The following is a 21,841-nucleotide window of genomic DNA, read 5'->3' on the forward strand; positions in this document are numbered from 1 at the left end:
ACGGTGTCCATGTTTTCTTGATTTTTGTCTGGGTGGGTGGTGATGACGAGGGAGGGGGGGGGACGTTCATGTTGTGAATGATATGTTTTGCTAGAATAAAATATTGTTAATCATAAAAAACCCCAGAAAGGACAAACTGTTTGCCAGTAAGGTGACACAGAAAAGCACTTTAACTTTTGTGAGGCTGTCAAAGTCTTCTGACACGTGCTCAAAATTGTTGCACTTGAATTCAACGTTCCTACTCAACAAACTCCATCTGGTACTTGGAATTTTTGCGTTCTGATTTAATGTGCACATTAAATTAGTTTCTAATTGAGTCCAGGGCTTTATTAGTAAAAGTTGACTCTTTGCCATCGCTCCAATTTAGCAATCATTGTTAATTCAGACAAGACGTGAAAGTGGAACTGATAAGAGTTGGCTTGTTTAGGCTGGATTAAAATGAGGTGGGATAACATGATTAACAATGCAAGCACTCACGCAAAGAGATTTGATTTAGTTTGTTTTTAGAGCGAGACAAGGTTTTCACAGTCGGGGGGTAATCAGGCTGTTGCCTTTGTGATAAAAAAGATCCAGCAAGCCAAAAAAAAAGATTTTCACCAGGGTACGTATCTCCCTCGAGAGGGCGTCTGCGTTGCAATGTGTCATCTCTCAGAACCCAGAACCAAAATAGCAAAGAGTTAATTGAATAAAAGCTGCTCTGTTCAAAACCAGCTCATGCCCTATTTTGCCTGTCAAACAACGTTACAATGTTAAACAATGTTACAACCCACCGCATGCTCTCTAGTAAAGAAGATAACCTTTTATGAAGCTATTTGTTTTTGTGTTTTGCATTACAATCCAGCTGCAAAAGATCTTTCCACACAGTCCAGGTCGAGGACAAAACCGTCACTCAGCTGATTTTATATTCTTTCCTTCCATATCTTACTACAAATCAACAGAGGCGCAGTCTTTGAATCGCCTCCACTGTGTCACCGCAAATATTTTAATAACGTAAAACCAGCAAGTTTATCTGTTCAGAGTTATAGCCTCGTTGTAAAATACACCACAACAGTCTGTGTTGTATCTGTGATTTAAAGTGGATGTGATTGTGTGTGAAAGGCACCGCTGATCTGTGCTCCACCGCAGACATGTCAAATTAAGAGTCTCTCGAGGGGAACACTACAGGTTTACATGAGTGTTTTAGGTTGACATCCCACAGCCGGGAAGCTCTCCATCTTCTCTTTCTGTGCCACACTGCTTCCCTGCGCCCCCTCATTGACTTTAATGGCACCCTGCTTTCATTTCCCCTGGCCTCGTTCCCAGGCTCTGCTTGCCAAGAGAGAATAAGGGCAACAAGACAAGACTACAAAACTTCCGGGAAAACTTCCAACACAAAGCAATTCACAATTTCTTGTCTAGAGGTGCAACTAAAAATTATTTTCATTGTCAAGTAGTCTGTTAATATATTATTAAGAATTATTAGAATTATCAAGTTATCATTTATTCTATAAAATGTCTACAAATTGTGAAAAACCAGAACCCAGGGTAAAGTTTCATATTGTTGGTTGGTCTGACTGACAGTCCAACACCCAGAGAGATCCAATTTTGTTATGTTATGTATAGTCTCTAATGCCAGACCTTCCTCCACAGCGGAGGAGGTTGCTGCAGCCGGATCCTGCTCCCTGTTCTGTGAAAACCTCCACAAAACATGACTGAAGGCTTACAGATGGTTTATCTTGAAGTAGTAAAGACTTAAACTGCAAAACATATTGTTAAGCGTATAGTAGTGGTGTAGTTACATAGCTGTGAATTACCTCACAGGATTGAAGTTGAGTTATACCCAAACTAAATGCCAGCTCTGTTTCTATGTTGTTTTTTCAGCAGGGAACTCTCACTCTCAGCTGTCTGAGTGTAACAAGGCCATTTTTGCTCATTTAATTTAATTGCATTGAACAAGAGAAAAACAAAAGCACTGACCTTGATTGTTGATCGAGTCTCCCTTAGCAGTCACACAAAAGCACGCAGGCCAGTTATTTTTATTCCTAAAAGTACTAAAAGATACTGTCGGTGAAGTCGTGTCACAGCACATTACTGTCCCCAAGAGGGAGTCATTTCATTTAATATTATCACTTTGAAATGATTCACGAGTTATGTCCGTTTTTTTTGACTAATACATCTAATGAAAGTGGAAATGACTCTATTCAAAGAGATGATTACCTCCATCCAAGCCACAAAAGTTCCCTCTCATAATGACAGTGTTGTAATCTATAAAAAAACTAAGAAAAACAACTAATAATGACGTGTCAAGCTAAGGTTTTTTTTTGTTTGTTTGTTTTTTTCTCCCCCACAGGCCATCAATCTGCTCCCAGCCAACACCCAGATCCGAGAGATCCAGGTGTTCCTGGAGAGCGTCCTGGAGGAGAGGGCGCAGAGGAAACGCTGCAACCAGGTGCTGAAGAGTCTGCTGCAGGCCGAATTCCTCAGGGTGAGTCCTGGAGAGTTTGTGTACATGGTGGTTCATGGAAATGTGAGTCAAATTTGTAACATCGTAACATCTAATGTAGTTGGCCAGAATGTGACTGATGGCTGGGTACCGTCAAACAAACCGGTACCCAGCCATTGGTGTAAATGAATTATTGTGAGAGCTGTCAGAACCATATGACCATTTAAATGTTAACCATTAGAGATGAATTTTTAGATTTGAACCTGGAACAATGTGGATAAATACGGCAATAAACTCTCGACCAGAGAGCTGCTGAAGTAGAGCAGTTTGTAACTCCTGTCTTATACATACTGTGTTATGTTAAATGTGCTGTATGCAGTGGTGGTGTGTAACTAAATACATTTAACAAGAAGTGTACTTAAGTACAAATTTAATGTATTTGTACTTTATTTGAGTCTTTTCTTTTCATGCCACTTTCTCCTTCTGCTCCTCTACATTTCAGAGAAAGAAATATTGTACTTTTTACTCCACTACATACAAGTTTACTAACAGAAAACCTGTAGTTTTATAAAATACAATGTTTTATTATAAATTAAACTACCAATATGAACAATATACAGGCCTACAAGTCCAGCCGAAATGATTAGACCATTAAACACTTAGTTGATTGACAGAACTGTTTTGAATGTTTCCAGTTTCTAAAATGGGAGGATTTTTCTGCATTGAGTACTTTTACTTTTAATACTTTTAAGTACATTTTCCTGATGATACTTACATACTTTCACTTAAGTAACATTTTCAATGAAGGACTTTCACTTGTAACAGAGTATTTTTACAGTGTGGTATTAGTACTTAATACTTGTTCTACCTCTGGCTGTATGTCACATAATACTGTATTTACAGGTAATGTAGCACCTTCTACCTATCTATGTTGCAGTTGTTTAGTGCAGAGTTCCCAGCCTTTAATACAAAGCAGTGTCTACTTGCTGCCCCTGGTCATAGGTTGCATGTCTATTAGTTGGGAACAGGTCAATTGAAGATTGATTTTTCCTGTCCGACTGCAGTCCAACTGACATTAAATTGCAGTTGTATCTGCTCTGTTGATCAAATGTTCTCCTGCGATTAGGACCTGCGAGTTCTCTGTCTACATAGATGGAGAACTTGTTTCCATCGAACCTTTGCATAAGTAGTTTGCAGAATCATCAGCGTTCTAGCAGACAGAAAGTCACAATGGCCTATCAGACAGCAGCCTGCTACACAACACACGAGGCACACACTCTGAACCACAGACTGAACAACAGCCCACATTAAACAGCATGCAAACGTGCCTGCAAATGTCACTTCAGTCCGTTAAGATGCTCCTTAGTCTGTCCATGGCTTGTAAGCTACAGTTTCTTAATGAGTATATCTGGTATTTTCCTAAAAACAGTTTCCTTCATTTCACACAAAACCTTACAGTACAGTACAACAGTAAAACAGTACATTTCAAAAACACACATTGTCACACTTTCAGTTGGACCATAGTTATGTGTACAGTATTTTACAAGGAAAAAAAGCGAATATTGGAGGAAAGTCCCAAAAATGAACAAAGTTTGTGTTTCTGCATGGTTTTTCTTCTTATTTTCTTTTAATCATCTCTCAACCCTTTTAGAGTCATTTAAAGACTCCATTTTAGGGGCTCAATCCCCCAGTAAGCCGATGGGAAGTACTGCTCTAGAGCCCGCAGTGTTTGAGCGACAGGAAGAAACACAGTGACAGCTTTGAACTAATGAAGCCGGAGTGGAGTTGGTTTTCCGATATTTTGTCGTCAGTCTGCCATGATGTAGTTTTGAATATTTGTGTTGAAGTGTTAAGGGGTCTTAGGATTAGAGATGGAGTTTTTTTTTTACCTTGTTATCTAGCTCACGAGAACCTGTGCCACAGAAACGAGATGTAAAAGCTGATTGACTGTGACTTGTGTCTCTGCTCACCTCGCCTGTTCTCTGTTTTCACAGACTGATCTCAATAAGTGGCGTATGTGTGACACGCCCATTTTGGCGTGTTATCAAGACGCATAATCACTTTTTAGCGTGTTTATCAACGCCGTTTGGCCTCCATTGACTTGCATTACCTTGCGATTGCGTGTCAATTTACGCCGTAGCGAGTAGTATGAAAGCCCAAAAATCCGCATAGGGAGGTTGGTCGGGGTGGAGGATGGGTCAAACAACACGGGACTTTCACCCAGGAGACCGGGGATCGTGTCCCGCGTGTCCGAAACCCAACTGTCCCGTTCTTCTTTTCCTAAACCCAACCGTCCAGTTCTTCTTTTCCTAAACCCAACCGTCCGCTGTATACGCCGTAGAGACACATGCGGATAGCTCAAAATGCGTACAGATGACCCGCCACTTGGCTTTAGAAAGTGACATGTATGTTCACGCGAAGTCATGATGTAACGTTGGTTTTCAGGTGCAAGAGGAGCGAATCTTCCACCAGCAGGTTAAATGTGTCATTACAGAGGAGAAGACCTGCAGAGTCTGCAAGAAGAAAATAGGCAACAGGTAACACTCTCTCCCTGTAGAGTCAAAAAGCAGGCTTCTTTTGTTTGGCCATAAGTATAAAAAATACGCGCTTTCACTTTTTTATTTATTTAACTGCATGTCTATCTTTGAAATTGTATCCTTTGTTGATCCTTGTTTTTTCTTATCCTTTTCCCCTCTTCTAATTATTATTAATGCATGTGAAAAAAGAAATCGGTGAATCTTACGTCTTGAAAAAGTGGACCGATTTTTGAAGTGCCTATCGTAGAGTTATTGCAGAATCCTAATTCATTTGGGTATTATGACACTGTCAGTGTATAGCAGCATCTTCCATTTAACATCTTTTATGTCTGCTTATCAGATTCTTTTGTGTCTGCAGTTTCGGTTTTATGCCCTGAGCTGCTGTTAATTTCATACCCTCGTTCATTTTCAGTTCACTCTTCTAAATTTTAATTAAAGGTGTTTTTCTGCTGTGATGCAGTGAGTAATAATCCTACCAACAGTAAAGCACGCTCTGTTTATCTTTCTCTCTCAGTGCGTTTGCCAGGTATCCCAACGGCGTGGTGGTGCATTACTTCTGCTGCAAAGACCGCAACGCGTGTCCCACTGAGCAGTAACAGCTCTCCACCTGACGACAAACTGTCCACTAATTAATAATCCCCTCTCCCTCTCTGTGGATGGCAATGCTGGGACATCTTTGAACTAGAAATGCAATCAGAAGGTCGAAGGGTGCTCGAGTTAATTGCCAGGCTGTGGCACCCGACAGAACTACAAGTGCAGACATTTTTTCAACCTCGAGCACAGTTGTTGTCATGCTCTAGCCGCTGAGCAGAACAAGACCTCTCTCTGAAATCAAAGGCTGAGACTTTTCTTTCTTTCCGTGCATGAAGTAGCAGGAGGAATGTCCCGGGTCACTCAACAGGAGGGGAGAAATAAAGAGAACCGAGTGGGTTAGAGTGTGACATTTGAAAAGCACGTGTCACTGTAATGCTAGAAGGGATTCCCTTCCCTTCGCCTCGGAAGAAAACGGACAGACGCCCAGAGGACGAGGAGTTGTTGCTCGTCCTCACCGTGAGATGATTACAAGCCTTGGTTTTTATTTTTATTTTTTCTCCCTTCCTGCCTCTTACTGTCTCTCACCTTCTCCCACTCCTCCTGTTACACTGGGTGAGGCCTCAAACACTGCTTGATACGCCATATACGCTCTGCAGGAGTACAGTTAATTGCCTTGTGTGACTCTGAAGATTGTACTCACATGAAGTCGATGTCTGTTAGCATGTGCCAGTACTGACTAAGCAAAACAGCATTCTTCTTACACCGTGTTTGACTGTTGTTGTATTTTTATTTAAACGTTTGAGGCGGCTTCTCCAACTAACATTTATTCATAGCGATGTTCTACAGTGTGCGAATGATTTCTACCAGACATTATCCTCTCTTTAATGCTTTTTTCTTTTCTTTTTTTTAAAGCACTCATCTGTCTTATTTGTATTCATTTTTGGGATTTTGGTTTTCTCTCCCAGACATTAAAGGTTTCTCAAGTAGAAGAATTTAAAGTGAGTCTGTGTAACTTTTGAACAGCAGCCGAGGTGGCCACAAGTGGTAATTGCAGAATAATCACACACCGTTTCCCTTCATTTCCCAGTTGCTTTAAACACATCATTGTAGAGCTGCCATTATTAGCCAATTAGTTGATTAATCAGCAACTATTTCGATAATCATTTGAGTCGGATGTGACAGTTAATTACATTTCTTTAGGTTTTGGACCGTTGATCGGATAAAATAAGCAAATTGAAGACATCACCGTGAGCTTGGAGGAATTGCTTTGTATTTCACATTTTATAGACTTAACGATTAATCGAGTAAATAGTAGCAGCCCTACATCACTGTGACAATGAGCGTTACAGGAGCACAAGTGGAGATGAGTCTGCTAACATTAGCCACCATTAGCCACTGATCATACCAGATCAAGTCAGGCTGCAGCAGCAAAACTTTTGAATTCGACTTTTGATTTGTAATATTTTGTTATTTCTTTCCAAAGTTATGTAGTCTCACTCTAAGAAGGATCACAAAGTTACGTACAGCACTTTAAAAGTGGATGGATGTCCTGTTTTATTTATTATCAAATCTCACATCTGAGTGCTAAGAACTGGAAGAAACATGAATGACGTGGAAGGTATGATTGATCTGTGCATTTATAATAGCAATATTGTTATAAAATGGGTCTGTTTACTGTCCGCCTGGGAGGTAATTGAAGAAGCTGGACCCCCCCAGTTTACTGAAATTGAAATCAAAGCAATGAATGTATGTTTTTAGACTGAGTTGGAGTCCTCTGTGTCGTTGCTCAGCGACACTCTGGACAGTGGACTTGCATGACTTAAACTTGTCTTTTTAACCACTAAGTCTTGCAACCGTTTTAAGTTTTCCCACAAGTAGTAGCTTCATCTTCATCTCCTGCGCCTTGAAATACCCCCTCGTCCCCACATCCTCCTCTTCTGCTATTTAAAAGTTTGCACACATTGTACTCTGCTAAGACGTTTCTGAAACGTGTGGGGGGTGTGTGTGGGAACATTTGTCCAACTGTGTGTATACTGTATAAAGACTGAGAGTGTTAATGACAAATTCCTTTCTGAAGTTGTCTAAGGAGCGACCCAGCAGGTACCATATGTCTGACTGTCTGTTTGGCTTTAATCAGTAATAAAGAAGCATTTCCACTCATGTTTGTGTCCGTGCGATACCACACCGTCTGGCACATATTCACACTGGTGGGTTTTTTAATGAGTATCTTATGAACATTGACTTGACTATTTTTTATTATTATTCCTGCTTCTTCATACATTTTTATTTTTCTTTCAGAAATGGACTTCCATAAAATGTGACGTGAGCCAATAAAAAATAAAAAAAAACCCTGCTATTTACACAGAAATAATATAACCCTTACAGGAGCCTGTGCATATATATAGACTGGATTGTTAGCATATTTAAGATATTGAAAGATATTATTTTTTTTCTCCTACAGGTGTGACATTTTAGATTAAAGCATTTCCTCTTCCCGTTATCATTAGTGAAGAAGAGTTGCTCCACTCCATTTATCTATTCATGGACAGTCAGCATCCCCATCTCTCATCTGGAAGTCCTTTCCCCCCCCCAGATAGGTCCTTATCCTCGGGGGGTGGGGGGGTTGAGGCACCGGAGAATACCCACGCTGTTACTTGTCCTGCTAATGGACTTCCTACGCTGAGCCGAGCCTGCTGGAGTAACAGAATCACAACAGCCCGACTGCTCAGCAACACGGTTAGTCACACACACCCTGAGAGCAAAGTCTGCCAACTGCTCTCTACATCGGGGCCTCGGCCGGATCCTGATGACTCCGTAGTCTGGGCAGGATCCAGCCTGGGAACCTTAAAACCAGCAGAATATGTTTTTGCTAATCGATGCATCACTGGAACATATGGGGAGCTCCAACATGATCGTACCAGCGTCCCCTGAGACTGAAAAAGCAGTGTCCATGAGGCTGAGAGAAACGCTGAATAATTCATCATGCTCCAAATCATTGGAGCTCTCTTTTTGAGTGAGTGAGTGAGGAAAAAAGGGTGTGTGTGTGTGTGTGTGTGTGTGTGTGTGTGTGTGTGTGTGTGTGTGTGTGTGTGTGTGTGTGTGTATATATATATATATATATATACTGGGATGCTGTAATGTCTTGGAATGGTGCACCAGTGTGCAAATGGAAAAGATGTTCAAGTTGGACTCAGTGAGGCCGGCACGGCTTTATGTTCTGCAAAGCTGGCAGGGAGGAAATACCTCCTGGGTTTTTATGGATTGTTTGTGTAAGAATTTAGCAGATTATGATGATGAGGATGTGATGAGTGATTTTAAGATGCTGAAACTTCCATCTGTTTAGTTTTTTTAATTGCTTGTTTTAGCCATACCGGCTACGGCTCCTTTGGCAATGTTTTTTTTTTTTTTGTGACATTTCTTGACAATTATTGGATTGATTGCCATGACATTTTGCACAAACTTAATGGAAAAGGGTTAGGGCCATGTCAGAACATGTGGCCAGTAATCAGATATTAATACTCCCCTCATGATGGCAGTAGCTCAGTCAGTAGGGTGTTGGGTAGGTAGGTTGGGAACCTGAGGGTTGTTGGTTCAAGTCCCCGTACGGACCAAAGTATGGTGGTGGACTGGTAGCTGGAGAGGTGCCGGTTCACCTCCTGGGCACTGCCAAGGTGCTCTTGAGCAAGGCACTGAACCCCTAACTGCTCGGTGCGTCTTTCCATGGGCAGCTCCCTCACTCTGACATCACAACAACAGAGTGGAAACCTCTGCGGGATTAATAAAGTATACAGTATTATTATGAATCACTTTTTTGATCCCCTGACTTTTCATGTAGCCTCATCATGAATTCTATAATATCAACCTGTCCCATACTTTGGTTTATAACCAAATACCTGCAGAACTGATAACTTTGATTAAAAACAAAGATGTTGTAGTGGAGTGGAGACAACAAAGTAGTTTTAATTGGAAGCTGGTTCGCATCCCATCTAACACAAAATGGACATTCCCATCAGCCTCAGCGCTGATTCTCACAGTTTGAGGATTGTGGAAAAGCATTTTTGCTGAACTTATTCTTTGCTGAGCGAGGCTTATACAGTCACAGACTATAATACACACACACACACAGCTGGCCGCCTGCTAAGCCAGGGGTAGAAGTGTATTAATATCCATTTCATAGAGAGTAAGAGCTTTTTAATGTTATCTAATATGATTATCTTCCCTGTCTTTTATAATGTCCGAGATATATGTGTGTGTAAGTGTGTGTGTGTGTGTGTGTGTGTGTGTGTGTGTGTGTGTGTGTGTGTATAAACACTGCGGCTGCCTCTTTTCTTTCCTCCTAATCCCCCATGTGCCTTGTGACAACACGGCCTTTGGTGGCTCCCAGTCGGCCCAGTCAGATGTGTTGTCCCTTTCGGTGACAATAATCAACCTGGTACTGTGAGCTCTTTCTCCAGCCCTACGTTCATTTCAACAGAACCAAAACAAACAGGGTTTTATATGCAAAAAAACAGGACACAAGAGTTAGGCAGGGTTGGACGATATCCTGCTTGCAAGTTTGTGTATCCTGTAGCTCCACCCGCCTGATGTTAGACCTATGACTTGCATGTAACAAACCACAAATGATGCTTTGTTCCATCAGACTTCACTTAAGAAAACTGATTAAGGACAGTATGTGGTACAGTGACTCAGGCAAACAGCTGCTAGTTGTTGTTGCTAGATGTGGTGTGAGTTTTCTGGTGTCCTCTTTGTGTGAAATGTTTCTTTTTCTTGCTGATAGCTGGCCTAAAGTCAGAAAAGATGAAGGCCATATTGAGTTATCTCCAGCACAGATTCACTTCTGTTTGGTGTCAAAGATCTACAACATCGAGGCTACGTGACCGATTTTGGTCTCAAGTTCCTCGGAATCAACAACCGAAAACTTCTCTCAAGACGCAAACATTCTGCACCAACGTGCACAATCACACAAAGATCAGATCTATCATAGAAGACACAAAGGTGTTTTTTTACTCCCAGTAGTCTCAACAAACCAGCGTCCCACTCCACTAAGCCTTTCAGTTTAACATGTAGGCCTGTTAACTATTTGCTAATTAGCACGAAACACAAATTAGCCTACATCTGAGGCTGATGGGAATGTCATTAGTTCTGTATTTTGGCCATAAACCAAAGTATTGGACAAAGTCATATTTTGAAGGCTCACTAATTAACAGGAAGATACTGCGCCCGGCCAAGAAATATTCTGGCACATAACCACAGCTTGTGATTTTTACACTTTGGGCTTTTGTACAGATTCAACAAAAGTCTAGAAGCAAACAAGCTTTTAAGGTGCTGATAGGTGGATTTTGTTACGTTTGGACAGAGCCTGGCCAGCTGTTTCTTTCTCCCTGTTTCCAGTCTTTATGCTAAGCTAAGCTAATAAACTCCTAGCTGTAGCTTTATATGAAAGGACAGATAAGAAAGCGGTATCGATCTTCTCAGCTAACTCTCAGCAAGAACACATTGTGTTTTTCCCAATTTCCAAACAATTCACTTTAAGACTTGTTGACTTGAATGCAAAACTCCTCATGCACCGCGAGTATTTGATTGTTAGGCCCATGCATTGAAAGGACTGAGCATTCAGAGCTATACAAGACATGCATCTGAACTTGCAATTTGCTTATGAAGACTTGTGACTTGGCCCACAGCTGTGTGTCTTTGCAACTAACTGATCTTTGATCGCTGAATCGACTGTACAGTATGTGTAGGCCTACAATCTCGGGCGGTGAGGGAACAATAAAGTTTTTTCCAGCCCCCTCTGGAGCCTACAGAAAGATAGATTTTTGTAGATGTAAAGAGATTTAAGTTGACTCACTAAAGCGGCTCGTTGTTAACAGTCCCCTCTGGTCTGCAGTGAAGCAGCATTGGAAACCGTCCCTCCACATCAGGACAGAAGCGCAGATAAATTCCTACAGCTGTGTGTGTGTGTGTGTGTGTGTGTGTGTGTGTGTGCTCTCTGACACTCGATGTTTGCATAACACACATGCAACACACACAAGACTGAACTTGTACATCACAAATCTCGATGATCACTGGTTACAGCTGCGAGGCCATTGGCGGAGTTTCCACTATTATCATAGAGGAATTCCATAGAGGCTTACAGGATTGTGTGTGTGTGTGTGTGTGTGTGTGTGTGTGTGTGTGTGTGTGTGTGTGTGTGTGTGTGTGTGTGTGTTGGGATTTCTGTCTTTGTTTGCTTTTCTGGATTCACCATTTTGGCATAGTCCTCTGAAATGCCAGCAGAGAAAACGCACGCACGCACACACACACACAATAAGTTTCTGATAAGCAAACAGACTATTATTGAGAATTTCTTTACAACCTAAGTTGCTCTTATTCTTGATAGTAAATGATTAATTACCATTAACAAATCCATAAGTTACATCTCTCGTGATAAAGTGCTACCTTTTTTCAGTCCATTCATGCTAACAAATATGTCAGTTCCTTCAATAAAATAAAATAATCCTATTATTCTGCATTCTCAGCTTGTCGTGACTACTGTGCTGATTTATTGATTAAACTCGAGTTAAAACAGGCCACCCAGTCCCAGTTTCCCACCCAGTATATTTTACTTGGAAAGTCTGCCATTTGTTCCTATTTTAACGGCCATCCTGGGAATGTGGATCTTTGTCTTTCCATGAGTCTCAGGAGACATGTTGACTGACGCTGCTGGAAAACGTTGCATGCTGCCCTCAATTCCCTCTCCTGCACCCAGTGATCTTGACACTACCAAGCCAGTGAAGGGCTCCATGCAGGTCCAGAGCCGGGGAGTGAGCACGATTCCCCACAGAGCTGCCAGTACCACCAACACCCAGTGGTGGAATGTAACTAAGTACATTTACTCAGGTACTGTGCTTATTTGAGGGTACTTTACTTGAGTCTTTTCTTTTCATGCCACTTTCTACTTCTACTCCGTTACATTTCAGAGAGAAATATTGTACTTTTTACTCCACTACATTCATCTGACAGCTTTAGTTACTAGTTACTTTACAAATTAAGAATTGTGCACACAAAACACATGTAGTTTATAAAATGTTTAATTTACATTGTACAGTTTCTGAAATGTGAGGATTTTTCTGCATTGAGTACTAATGCTCTTATACTACAAGTACATTTTCCTGATGATACATACTTTCACTTAAGTAACATTTTCAATGCAGGACCTTTACTTAATTACAGTTACAGTTAGTACTTTAAGTAAAAGGATCTGAATACTTCTTCCACCACTGCCAACACCTCGCCATGATGACTGCTGTGTGAATTTGTATCCTTCCCTTGTCTGACTGTGCAGAGCTCTCTACCCCCCCCCCCCCCCCTGCTTTGGGGCGTCACTGTCTTTCCAAAAGATAACAGTGACAGCGGCGCTGCGAGAGGCGTAGCTCTGTCCGTACCAATGAAGACAAATATCAGCCCAGCCTTGAGCCAGATGTGGCTCTGACCCCTGGGACCTTGCCTTTCCATATGCACAAGCTGGGTGCTGCTGACGGGTCTCTCCCTGACGGGATGAGGGAAGAGAGGGAATAGCAGCTTACATGTATAATGAGATTACCCTCAGAGTGCGAGGCTTCAGAGAGACAGACCTCTGCCTGCAGCTTGTTAGGCTCTTTGATTTCTACAGTGCATTTACTGTATATGTGGGCAGGCTCTGTTGAGAGGCTCTCTCTTTTTAAACACATGACCGATTTGTTTGATATAAAACCGGCAACATTTGAACATTGTTATCGCTGGTGCAGCTTTCATTTCTGGGCCTATTGTGTTGCTTGCTGTTGCATTATTCTTATTCCTGAAGATACCTAGTGAAATATTGCCAACAACATGTCACATTAATATGTTTTAGCAGCTAAGGAGTTTGGTATGAAAAGGAATTGTTAAGCAATCCAAAACATCAACAGTAAATGTAAAAGTTGTTCTATTGAGTTGTGAACATATCATTCATATAACTGAGGATATATGTTGGTCCTATTCTCCTTTACAGTGTCCGTGTGCATTCTCATTGCCCCATATTTCTCTATATTTGACATCAAATGTCACATAGCCACATTTGAATTACTTCCTTACATTTTACAGCTTACTACATTGCACTGTTCTTACTTTTCCTTTCTTTTGGCTAAATGTGCTCCTTTCATTTTTAAGAGGAAAGGCTTCTTTCTAGATTCAACATTTTGGCTCTAACATTTAATAATCATGCAAATCAGTGGGGAAAAAAAGCATACTGTAGAGAATATACCACTGACACATTCAGCAAATTCAACCCATTAGAAAAGAAATACCTATAGGTGCAACTCTTGCTTAGGCAAACTTTTCGATCACCATCAAACTTCACCTTTCATTTCAGCAGCTGAATCCAAAAGACTTTCCCACGGTTTTTTAATCTCAAAAAGAGATATTATTCATATCATATCATACATCTATAGATGAGAATGGGGAAATGTGTATATTAAAAGTTAAAGTGGAACTCCAGCAACTCAGTTTTGCACTTTCATAAAGTTTGGGGAATCATAAGAGACAGAATGGTTAAAATGAAATCAGTGCAGCCTGAGAACACCCCTGATTTTTAATCCCTAAGCTCCAAAAAACAGCGGCTCCTACATTTCCCATATTGCGTAGCGTCTTTCATTACTCCCCACATCATAAATGCTCACTTCTTTCAAACACCACACTCCTATTTCGCTTTTTGTTAAAAAAAAAAAATGGTAGGATGAATAAAAGCACATGATGTCATTTAAATGCTAAGTTACATAAACCAGGGACTGTTTCATCACAAAAAAAACCCCTCTGCACTATTTCTCAGATTCTCTATTTTTTATGTGCGATTTTCTTTAAAAACGTATTCAATGAGTAATGTTAGAGGGAGCCTGAGATCCAAACTGCTCATTGCCAACAACTGCTCCTCTGTATGCGTTGTGTGCATATGACAACAAAGAAGTTGAGCTTGAATGCATCACAGATGGATTCTCTCTCCGTTGATTGATTTCATTGTAAGCAGTGTTGCTTCTCCCCCCGCTGACTCTGGATCAGGTTCCTTTTTGTAACTGATGAGGGAAAACTTGGCATTCCTTTTCCCTGATGTTGTGGTGGTCGGACCAGCTGTGTGGACGGCAAACACACACACACACACACACACACACACACACACACACACACACACACACACACACACACACACACACACATGGTATATAGCTGTAGCTGTTAGGTGGAGTTGGATGAGCTCATGCTGTGGGCTGTTTTCATGTTTCTTATAATATGAGAATATTTCAGCCTCCTCAGCGCTGTTATGCCTCTGGGGTGTTACTGCTCTACTCTGATTTCGGCGCTGCTCTGTGCAGCCGTTTAAAGGCCGTTATGGATTTTGGAGAGGGGGTCCTCTTAGTCTAATATATTCTGACTTTTCTTTGTCACGGCTCCGATTTATTTGTACACGGAATAAGTCATAGTGTCAGAGGTCATCTGTGCCAGAAGGAACTCAGGAGGAGTATAAATATTCATGATGCTGGTGTTCAAAGACTGCAAAGCCTTCTTTTTTTCCCCCCTCCTGATCATTTCAGCTGCTTAATTTGCTCGGTGTGAGCTGCAGGCTCTTAATTTAAATGTATAATTTAAAATGCATATAGGCAGAATAATGAGTCTTCTTGTACAGGGAGGATAAATACGTTGCAGATTCCAGCTGCAGGGGGAAGAGTATGGAAGAAATGAAAGGGTTAGGTCACTGATATTAGCATATTTTGTGGCATCTAAGCCGGCAGATTGTTTGAGTTGTTAGTCCAGGTTTTAATTTCAGTTTTCATTGAAATCATTTTACACAGGAAACAGTCCCTGTTGAAAGCCTGATGATCATAAAGTGTAACAGGCAGTGGTGGTGGAAGAAGTATTCAGATCCTTTACTTCAGTAAAAGTACTAATACCACACTGTAAAAATACTCTGTTACAAGTGAAAGTCATGCATTGAAAATGTAACCCAACAGTTCTGTCAGTGTGTGTGTTTAATGGTCTAATCATTTCAGCTGGACTTGTACATTGTTGGGTACTTTAATTATAACAAAACACTGTATTTAAACTACATGTGTTTTGTGTACAAAAATCTTAATGTATAAAGTAACTAAAGCTGTCAGAATGAATGTAGTGGAGTAAAAAGTACAATGGTTCTAAAAAAAAAAAAAGAAGTGTGTAGAGCAAAAAGTACAGTATTACTTAAGGGAAGTAAAGTATCAGAAAATGGAAGCACTCAAAGTATTAAGTAACTCAACCCTGTTGTACAGTATTTGCGTATAACTCGGCGCTAGGACCGTGGCTCTGTCAGTGAGCAAATCCCACCAGAGAGGCAGCGCTCCGGCAGAAGAGAAGAGAGAGCGGAGAGAGACAGAAGCAGTCTGTCTGCGCTGCGACTCAACGCATCACCGGCGGCGAGGGAGGCTGCACTGCACCTTCTCTGCCGAGGACGGACCTGAACCAGCCGGGCTCGCCTCCAGAGCCCCTCCGTATGGGCTCACCATGCGCAGGATACGGGCCAACGCCATCGCGATTCTGACCGTTGCGTGGATCCTGGGCACGTTTTATTACCTGTGGCAGGACAACAAGCCCCAGTCGTCGTCGCCGTCGTCGTCGGCGTCGCAGACCCGCGGCAGGAGCCATGGTCAGAAGGTGGTCCCCGGTCGGCTGGAGATCCACCGGGACGACAGGACCATCCCGCTGATAGTGAGTGAGCGTGGCGATGAGGGGGGTGGTGGAGGGGGAGAGAAAGGGGAGAGGAGAGCGCGGTGCTGTCGCTGCAGGAGAGTGTGTGCTGCATGTTGATGTGTGTGTGTGTGTGTGTGTGTGTGTGTGTGTGAAACCTGGGGTGATGATGATGATGATGAGGATGGTGGTGGAGGTGGTAATGATGCACAGCTGGGTGTCACAGCAGGATTGTGTTGCTTTCACGAACACGTATGGCTTTAACACGCATCCTCTTCTGCCTCCTCCCGTGCAGCCATGTACCCTTATTCTAGTTGTTCTAGGCTACAAGCTGCCTGCTGATGTTTCTCGGTGTTTTCCTGCCTTTCCCCGTGCCTTCCCCGAGCCTGGTAGGACCTCAAGCACACTTAAGAGGCTTTCCATAAGTCTTTGTGCGTCGTGCGCAAACACCTCGTAGCATATAAACCACATTATGCTGAGAGCTTTCTTGAAATGCACATGATGCGAGGTGGGGTAACAGGCTTTCAGCTCGTACAGGGCACAAGAGGAGGCATCTATGCTCAATCGCCTGTGCACTCCGGTCTGTCATTAAAGGCCTGTTTCTGTCAGCTCAGGTCTGTATCCGCCTGCATGCGCCAGGGCGGAGGAATGAACACTAACCTCTGGTAAATACAGTATCTGTAGGTGTGGTGGCCGTCAGGCTTGGTTTGCAGTATAACCTATCCAGGTTGCAACACGGCACACACAGTCTGAACTGTGTGTGCTATGCTGGGACTGTAGCTGGGTTCACGCCAGCTCAGATTAGGAGATGTGGTCTACTTGGCTGCAGGGGTTTCTGATGCATTAAGTGGAAAGAAATGCAAGACCTGTAGCTTGTGCTTTTAGTCATTTAACCAGAGATACAGTGAACGGCTGCAGGATAAGTGTTTGTCCATTGACAGACAATTGATCAACAGTGATTTCAAGTCATGTTTTATATCATTTATAAAACATGATTTAACGTGTTCGGTTTTGGACAGTTGGGACTTGTGCTTTGGAAACTTGAGATTGGCAATTTTCACATTAGTTTGACATGTTCTTGACTTAAATGATCTGGATGCTTATCTGACTGCATTATCTTCAGGTCAAATTTGACCTGTTATTAAAGTTTCTGTAGCAGAAATTTGGATTTCTTTCAACCAAACGGATGGTTCCATGAAACGCTCTTCACAAGTCAAATGAAGGATCAGTTCACTACTATCATTGACTTTTGGGTGTTTTATTCAATTTGATAGCATTATTCTGACTAAACGTTGACAGTCTGTGATTATCCATCAACATCGTCTGATCTTAAATATTAGTCAAAATAATTCGTTCTTTCTGCTTTTTTTAACTCAAAAGTTAGATATAATTTCATAGGCTATATAAGGTTTAGTGACCAGAAATTCCAAAAATAGTGGTAATAAGTTGTTGTTAGTGTACGCTGGGGTACGTCGTACAATGCTACAAAAACGATGAAAAAAAACTTTAAAAAAACAGCAATATAAGTGACAAAAACGTCAAAGATGTAAAAAAAAAAAAAAAAAGTGTTCATTTTCAATTTTGACCCGGAAGGACAACACAAGGGTTAACAGAATAACCCAATAATAATAAAAAAAGAGTGTACCCAACTTCTCCACCTGATATGAATTGGTGAGACAGAGAGATCATTTGATGTAAAAGAGAGAGTAACTCCAGTTAATATTTGATGACAAAATAAGATTTTTAGTACAAAAAGTTCTTTCCCTGAATTTAGCTGTTTCCCCTCTGCAGCTGTGTACTGCTACTGTCAATCCAAACCAAAGCAAAAAAAACTGACAATTTAATTAAATATGTATTTCCAACTAGGAGACAGGGACTGTTGTTTAAATACAACACACTGGAGTCTCTTTCACAGTTCACTAGGCCAATAAAATTATCTCAGCTGTGGCCGAGAATGTGTGCCAACATGTCAGGATGTTTCGCTCCAGCAGCAGCAGATTCATTGAAACAATGTTTACAGGATTTAATAATTCAAGGGCAAATGCCAAACAGTGGAGCTGTTGTGGCATTCAATCTCGCAGGCCTACTTAAGCGGTCACCTTGTGTATGAAGAAGTTGTGCTCTGCATAAGTGTGTGAACGCAGGCCAACAATACGGTGATGATCTGAAGATGCATGTAAACAAATATGGAAGCACTTTGAATAACCGTTGTGTGTTTGATTGTAGTAAAAAAAATAAAAAAAGAGATATCATCTCTGCCGGTGAACCACAAACTGACATCACCTCTGATCAGATTGTTCTTTGAACCGTGCGTTGTGGATTCCAGTGTTTCCAAGTAGAGCTTTTTTTTCTTTTTGTAATCTTTGATTTGCTCAGCGGGGTCGTTCACCTTCGTCACCACACTGAGCTTTCCCTGGCTGTAGTTTGTTCTGGTAATGTGACCTGCAGCTGTCAGGCTGCCAGCTCGCCTCGCCACTACGCAACGTCCAACCACACACACTAGTGAGGGCCTTCACTCAGGGGAGTGTCTTTCTTTCTTTCTTTCTTTCTTTCTTTCTTTCTTTCTTTCTTTCTTTCCACCATGCCTAGTCTGGCTATCACCAGACCAAGCTAATTTTTTTAAGATTGAACATTAGTTTGGGGAGTCTGCTCTGTATTTTCTCTGCAACAGAGGCGTGATCAACGGGCGTAGTTCAAAAACTCTGTACGCAATTGGATAGTCCTTCAACCAATCAGACCAACGATCCACACAAACAAAAAGCTGCTTGGTCGCTTCTCTATCGTCGTCGTGTTAAACCTGCCAATAGCACGCCAGGTGGATAAGCCAGTTTGTGATTGGTCCCCGCAGATTTGTAACTGAAGCAGGATAGATAAACGTACAGGTTTCCAGCCTGAGCTGCAGGGAGAAATCAAACCACCGGCAGATCGGGCTGGATTTACCCAGTCTACACCCTGCCCTTACTCCCCTATAGTTTACTTTTGTCATTCTGTCCTTTCCTTCCTAACTTCTTTCGTTCTTTCTTTCTTTCTTTAGTTCTGGCCACCCTCCTGTTACTCCCCTAGCTTACTTTTGTCATTCTGTTCCTTCCTTCCTTCCTTTATTCTTAAATCCTTACCTCCTTTCTTTAAGAATTGTACTGTTCTCTGTTCAGTGTTTTTGTTTGTGTACTGCTGATCTATCTATGCATCTATCTATCTGTCTATCTATCTGTCTATCTGTCTATCTATCTGTCTATCTGTCTATCTATCTGTCTATCTATCTATCTATCTATCTATCTATCTGTCTGTCTGTCTGTCTATCTATCTATCTATCTGTCTGTCTGTCTGTCTGTCTGTCTGTCTGTCTGTCTGTCTGTCTATATATCTATCCATCTATCTATCTGTCTGTCTGTCTGTCTATATATCTATATATCTATCTATCTATCTATCCGTCTATCTGTCTGTCTGTCTGTCTGTCTGTCTGTCTATATATCTATCTATCTATCTGTCTATCTATCTATCGTCCGTCCGTCCGTCTGTCTATCTGTGGCTCTTTGCTTCTTCCCTACCTTATTTTCCGCCCTTTATACTTTCTTTCCTTCTTTTTGGCCATCTTCCCTTTTTATTTCCTTTTTCCTTCTGCCCATCCTCATCTTTGTTTATTCCTTTCATCCCTCTGTCCTTCAATCTCCCTTCTTCCCTTCCTTTCCTCTTTTATGTCCTTTTAGCCATCTGTCCTTCCCTGTTCCTTTTCTTTTACCCTTTTCTTTTCTTTCTGTCTATCCCTCTCTAGTTCCTAGTTTTCTAATCTTTCTAATGTTTTTTCTTTATTTCCTTCTGTCCTGTCTTTCTTTCATCTTTGCATCTCTTTTTGTCTTTCTTTCTTCCTCTTCTTTCCCTCTGCATTTCCATCCCTTTTATTCTCTACCTCCTTCCTTTTGGTCTTTATTATCATTCTGTCTTTCCCTTCTGTCCTACCTTATTTTTTCTTTCTTACCTCCTTTGTCCCTTTCTTCATTATTTACTTTTCTTTCTTTCTTTCTTTCTTTCTTTCTTTCTTTCTTTCTTTCTTTCTTTCATCAATTGCTTCTTTTCTTCCTTTTATTGGTTTGCCCCGCCCTTCTCTCTTTCTGTTTCTATTTTCATTCATAACTTACCTTACAGTATGTCCTTCCCTCGCTCCCCCTATTCTCTCCGTTCCTGTCTTCCCTCTTTCTCTCCCTCGTTCTTTTTCCCATAAGCCTGTTCATTAGCAGCATGACTAATGACATCATCTGTGAAATCTGCTTGCACTGGCTCCACTTTCTTTCTTTCTCATTTCCTGCGTCGAGTGGTCTAATTTCCCAGTCTCTTTTCCACGGTAACAGTGTGTTGTCAGTCGAATGCGATTGTAACATTGGTAGTAATCAGCACATCTGTTGCCATGGCTCCCAAAATCAGCTGTGGACATGTTGTAAACATCTGACCACTGATCCACATCCAGCTAATCAGCTTGTCACTTGGTAACAATCCTGTGTGGTCAAGTGTTTTCCAGGACAGACACAACTCACTGTAAAGGTTATACAACATGAGTTTTTTTTTGTGTGTTATCTATACTGTACTGTAGTTTTCAGAAGGCTACATGTCTTTAGATCCGGCTGTGACTGCTGGTTTCATTGCTCAGACTTGTTTCTGACTAACCTGGCAACAATGTTTTTGATTCAACATGTGACCATATAAACACTTCGCTAGAGAATTGGGTTAAATGTGCCGTTAACAACCTTGTCTGAACGAGCATTAGCTATATTTTCCATTACAGTAATACATAAAAGCCTTGAATGTATTACTGTTAACCTCCACCAATGCTTGGCGACTGCATGGTAACACATCGTCTCCTTTTGTCTTGTAAGCTTTGATTCATGTCAGTTTCTAATCATTTTAATGCAATAATCTTGTAAATGTATCTTTATCTGGCATTAAGTCTTTATGTCCATTAGTTGAGAAAATAGAAACAGCTGTGGAAGAATTATTCAGATCATTTAACATAAGTAAAAGAAGAAATACCACAGCATAAACACCAGAAAGTAAAAGTCCTGCATACTTAGAATATTAATCTGAGCCTGTCAGTGGCAAAATGAGCACTTTTGTAAAGGTAAATACAAGCTGCACAATTGTCCTATTAACTTACATTGTAGCTTGTTTCGCCACTGCCGACTGCAGCGATCTCTCTTAATACTGGACCAATGTCAAAGATTGTTGTTCCATATATCAGTCACTTAGACACAAAAACATAGGAAAATAGGGTCCAGTTTGAAAAAACACATGTTCATTGTGTAAATCCCTACATGCAAACTAGATAAACCAACAATAAGAATAACCTGTCACACATATATTAGAAACATAATAATAGGTATGTGGTTTTCAGATGAATAGACTTAGGCTAGATGGGGAACAATACAATTTCCTCACAATTTAGAGGAACCAAACGCAAACAGGTGACAGGTGAGGATATCACAGCAGATGGGGGGTGGCTGCGTCATGCCAAAAGTGAGAAAGAGAAAAACTGTAACAGGCACACAATAACACAAACTAACCGATGGAAGACAGCAGTAGACAAACAACTAACCGTTCAAGGCAGCGGTAGAAGAGCAACTCCCATTTCCTGCAAGGTCTGGTGGCTTTG

General features: G+C 41.4%; 2 protein-coding genes across 3 annotated transcripts in view; both read left to right on the plus strand.

Moving 5' to 3' along the window:
- The window catches only part of vps39 (VPS39 subunit of HOPS complex), a 32,389-nt gene extending 25,904 nt beyond the window's left edge, over window positions 1-6,485 (plus strand). For both annotated transcript variants that reach the window (XM_078277037.1, XM_078277038.1), the window contains exons 22-24: window positions 2,330-2,464; window positions 4,868-4,959; window positions 5,474-6,485. In XM_078277037.1, the coding sequence (XP_078133163.1) occupies window positions 2,330-2,464; window positions 4,868-4,959; window positions 5,474-5,555 (309 nt within the window). In that variant the 3' untranslated portion in view covers window positions 5,556-6,485. The remainder of the gene's footprint in view (window positions 1-2,329; window positions 2,465-4,867; window positions 4,960-5,473) is intronic.
- A 9,352-nt stretch (window positions 6,486-15,837) lies between these two features.
- Window positions 15,838-21,841, plus strand: part of galnt16 (UDP-N-acetyl-alpha-D-galactosamine:polypeptide N-acetylgalactosaminyltransferase 16) — a 53,699-nt gene continuing 47,695 nt past the window's right edge. Inside the window, exon 1 of the mRNA XM_078277563.1 lies at window positions 15,838-16,221. Within this exon, the coding sequence (XP_078133689.1) occupies window positions 16,018-16,221 (204 nt within the window). The 5' untranslated portion in view covers window positions 15,838-16,017. The remainder of the gene's footprint in view (window positions 16,222-21,841) is intronic.

Source organism: Sander vitreus, chromosome 20, assembly GCF_031162955.1.
Source record: "Sander vitreus isolate 19-12246 chromosome 20, sanVit1, whole genome shotgun sequence".
Classification (NCBI taxonomy): Eukaryota; Metazoa; Chordata; class Actinopteri; order Perciformes; family Percidae; genus Sander; species Sander vitreus.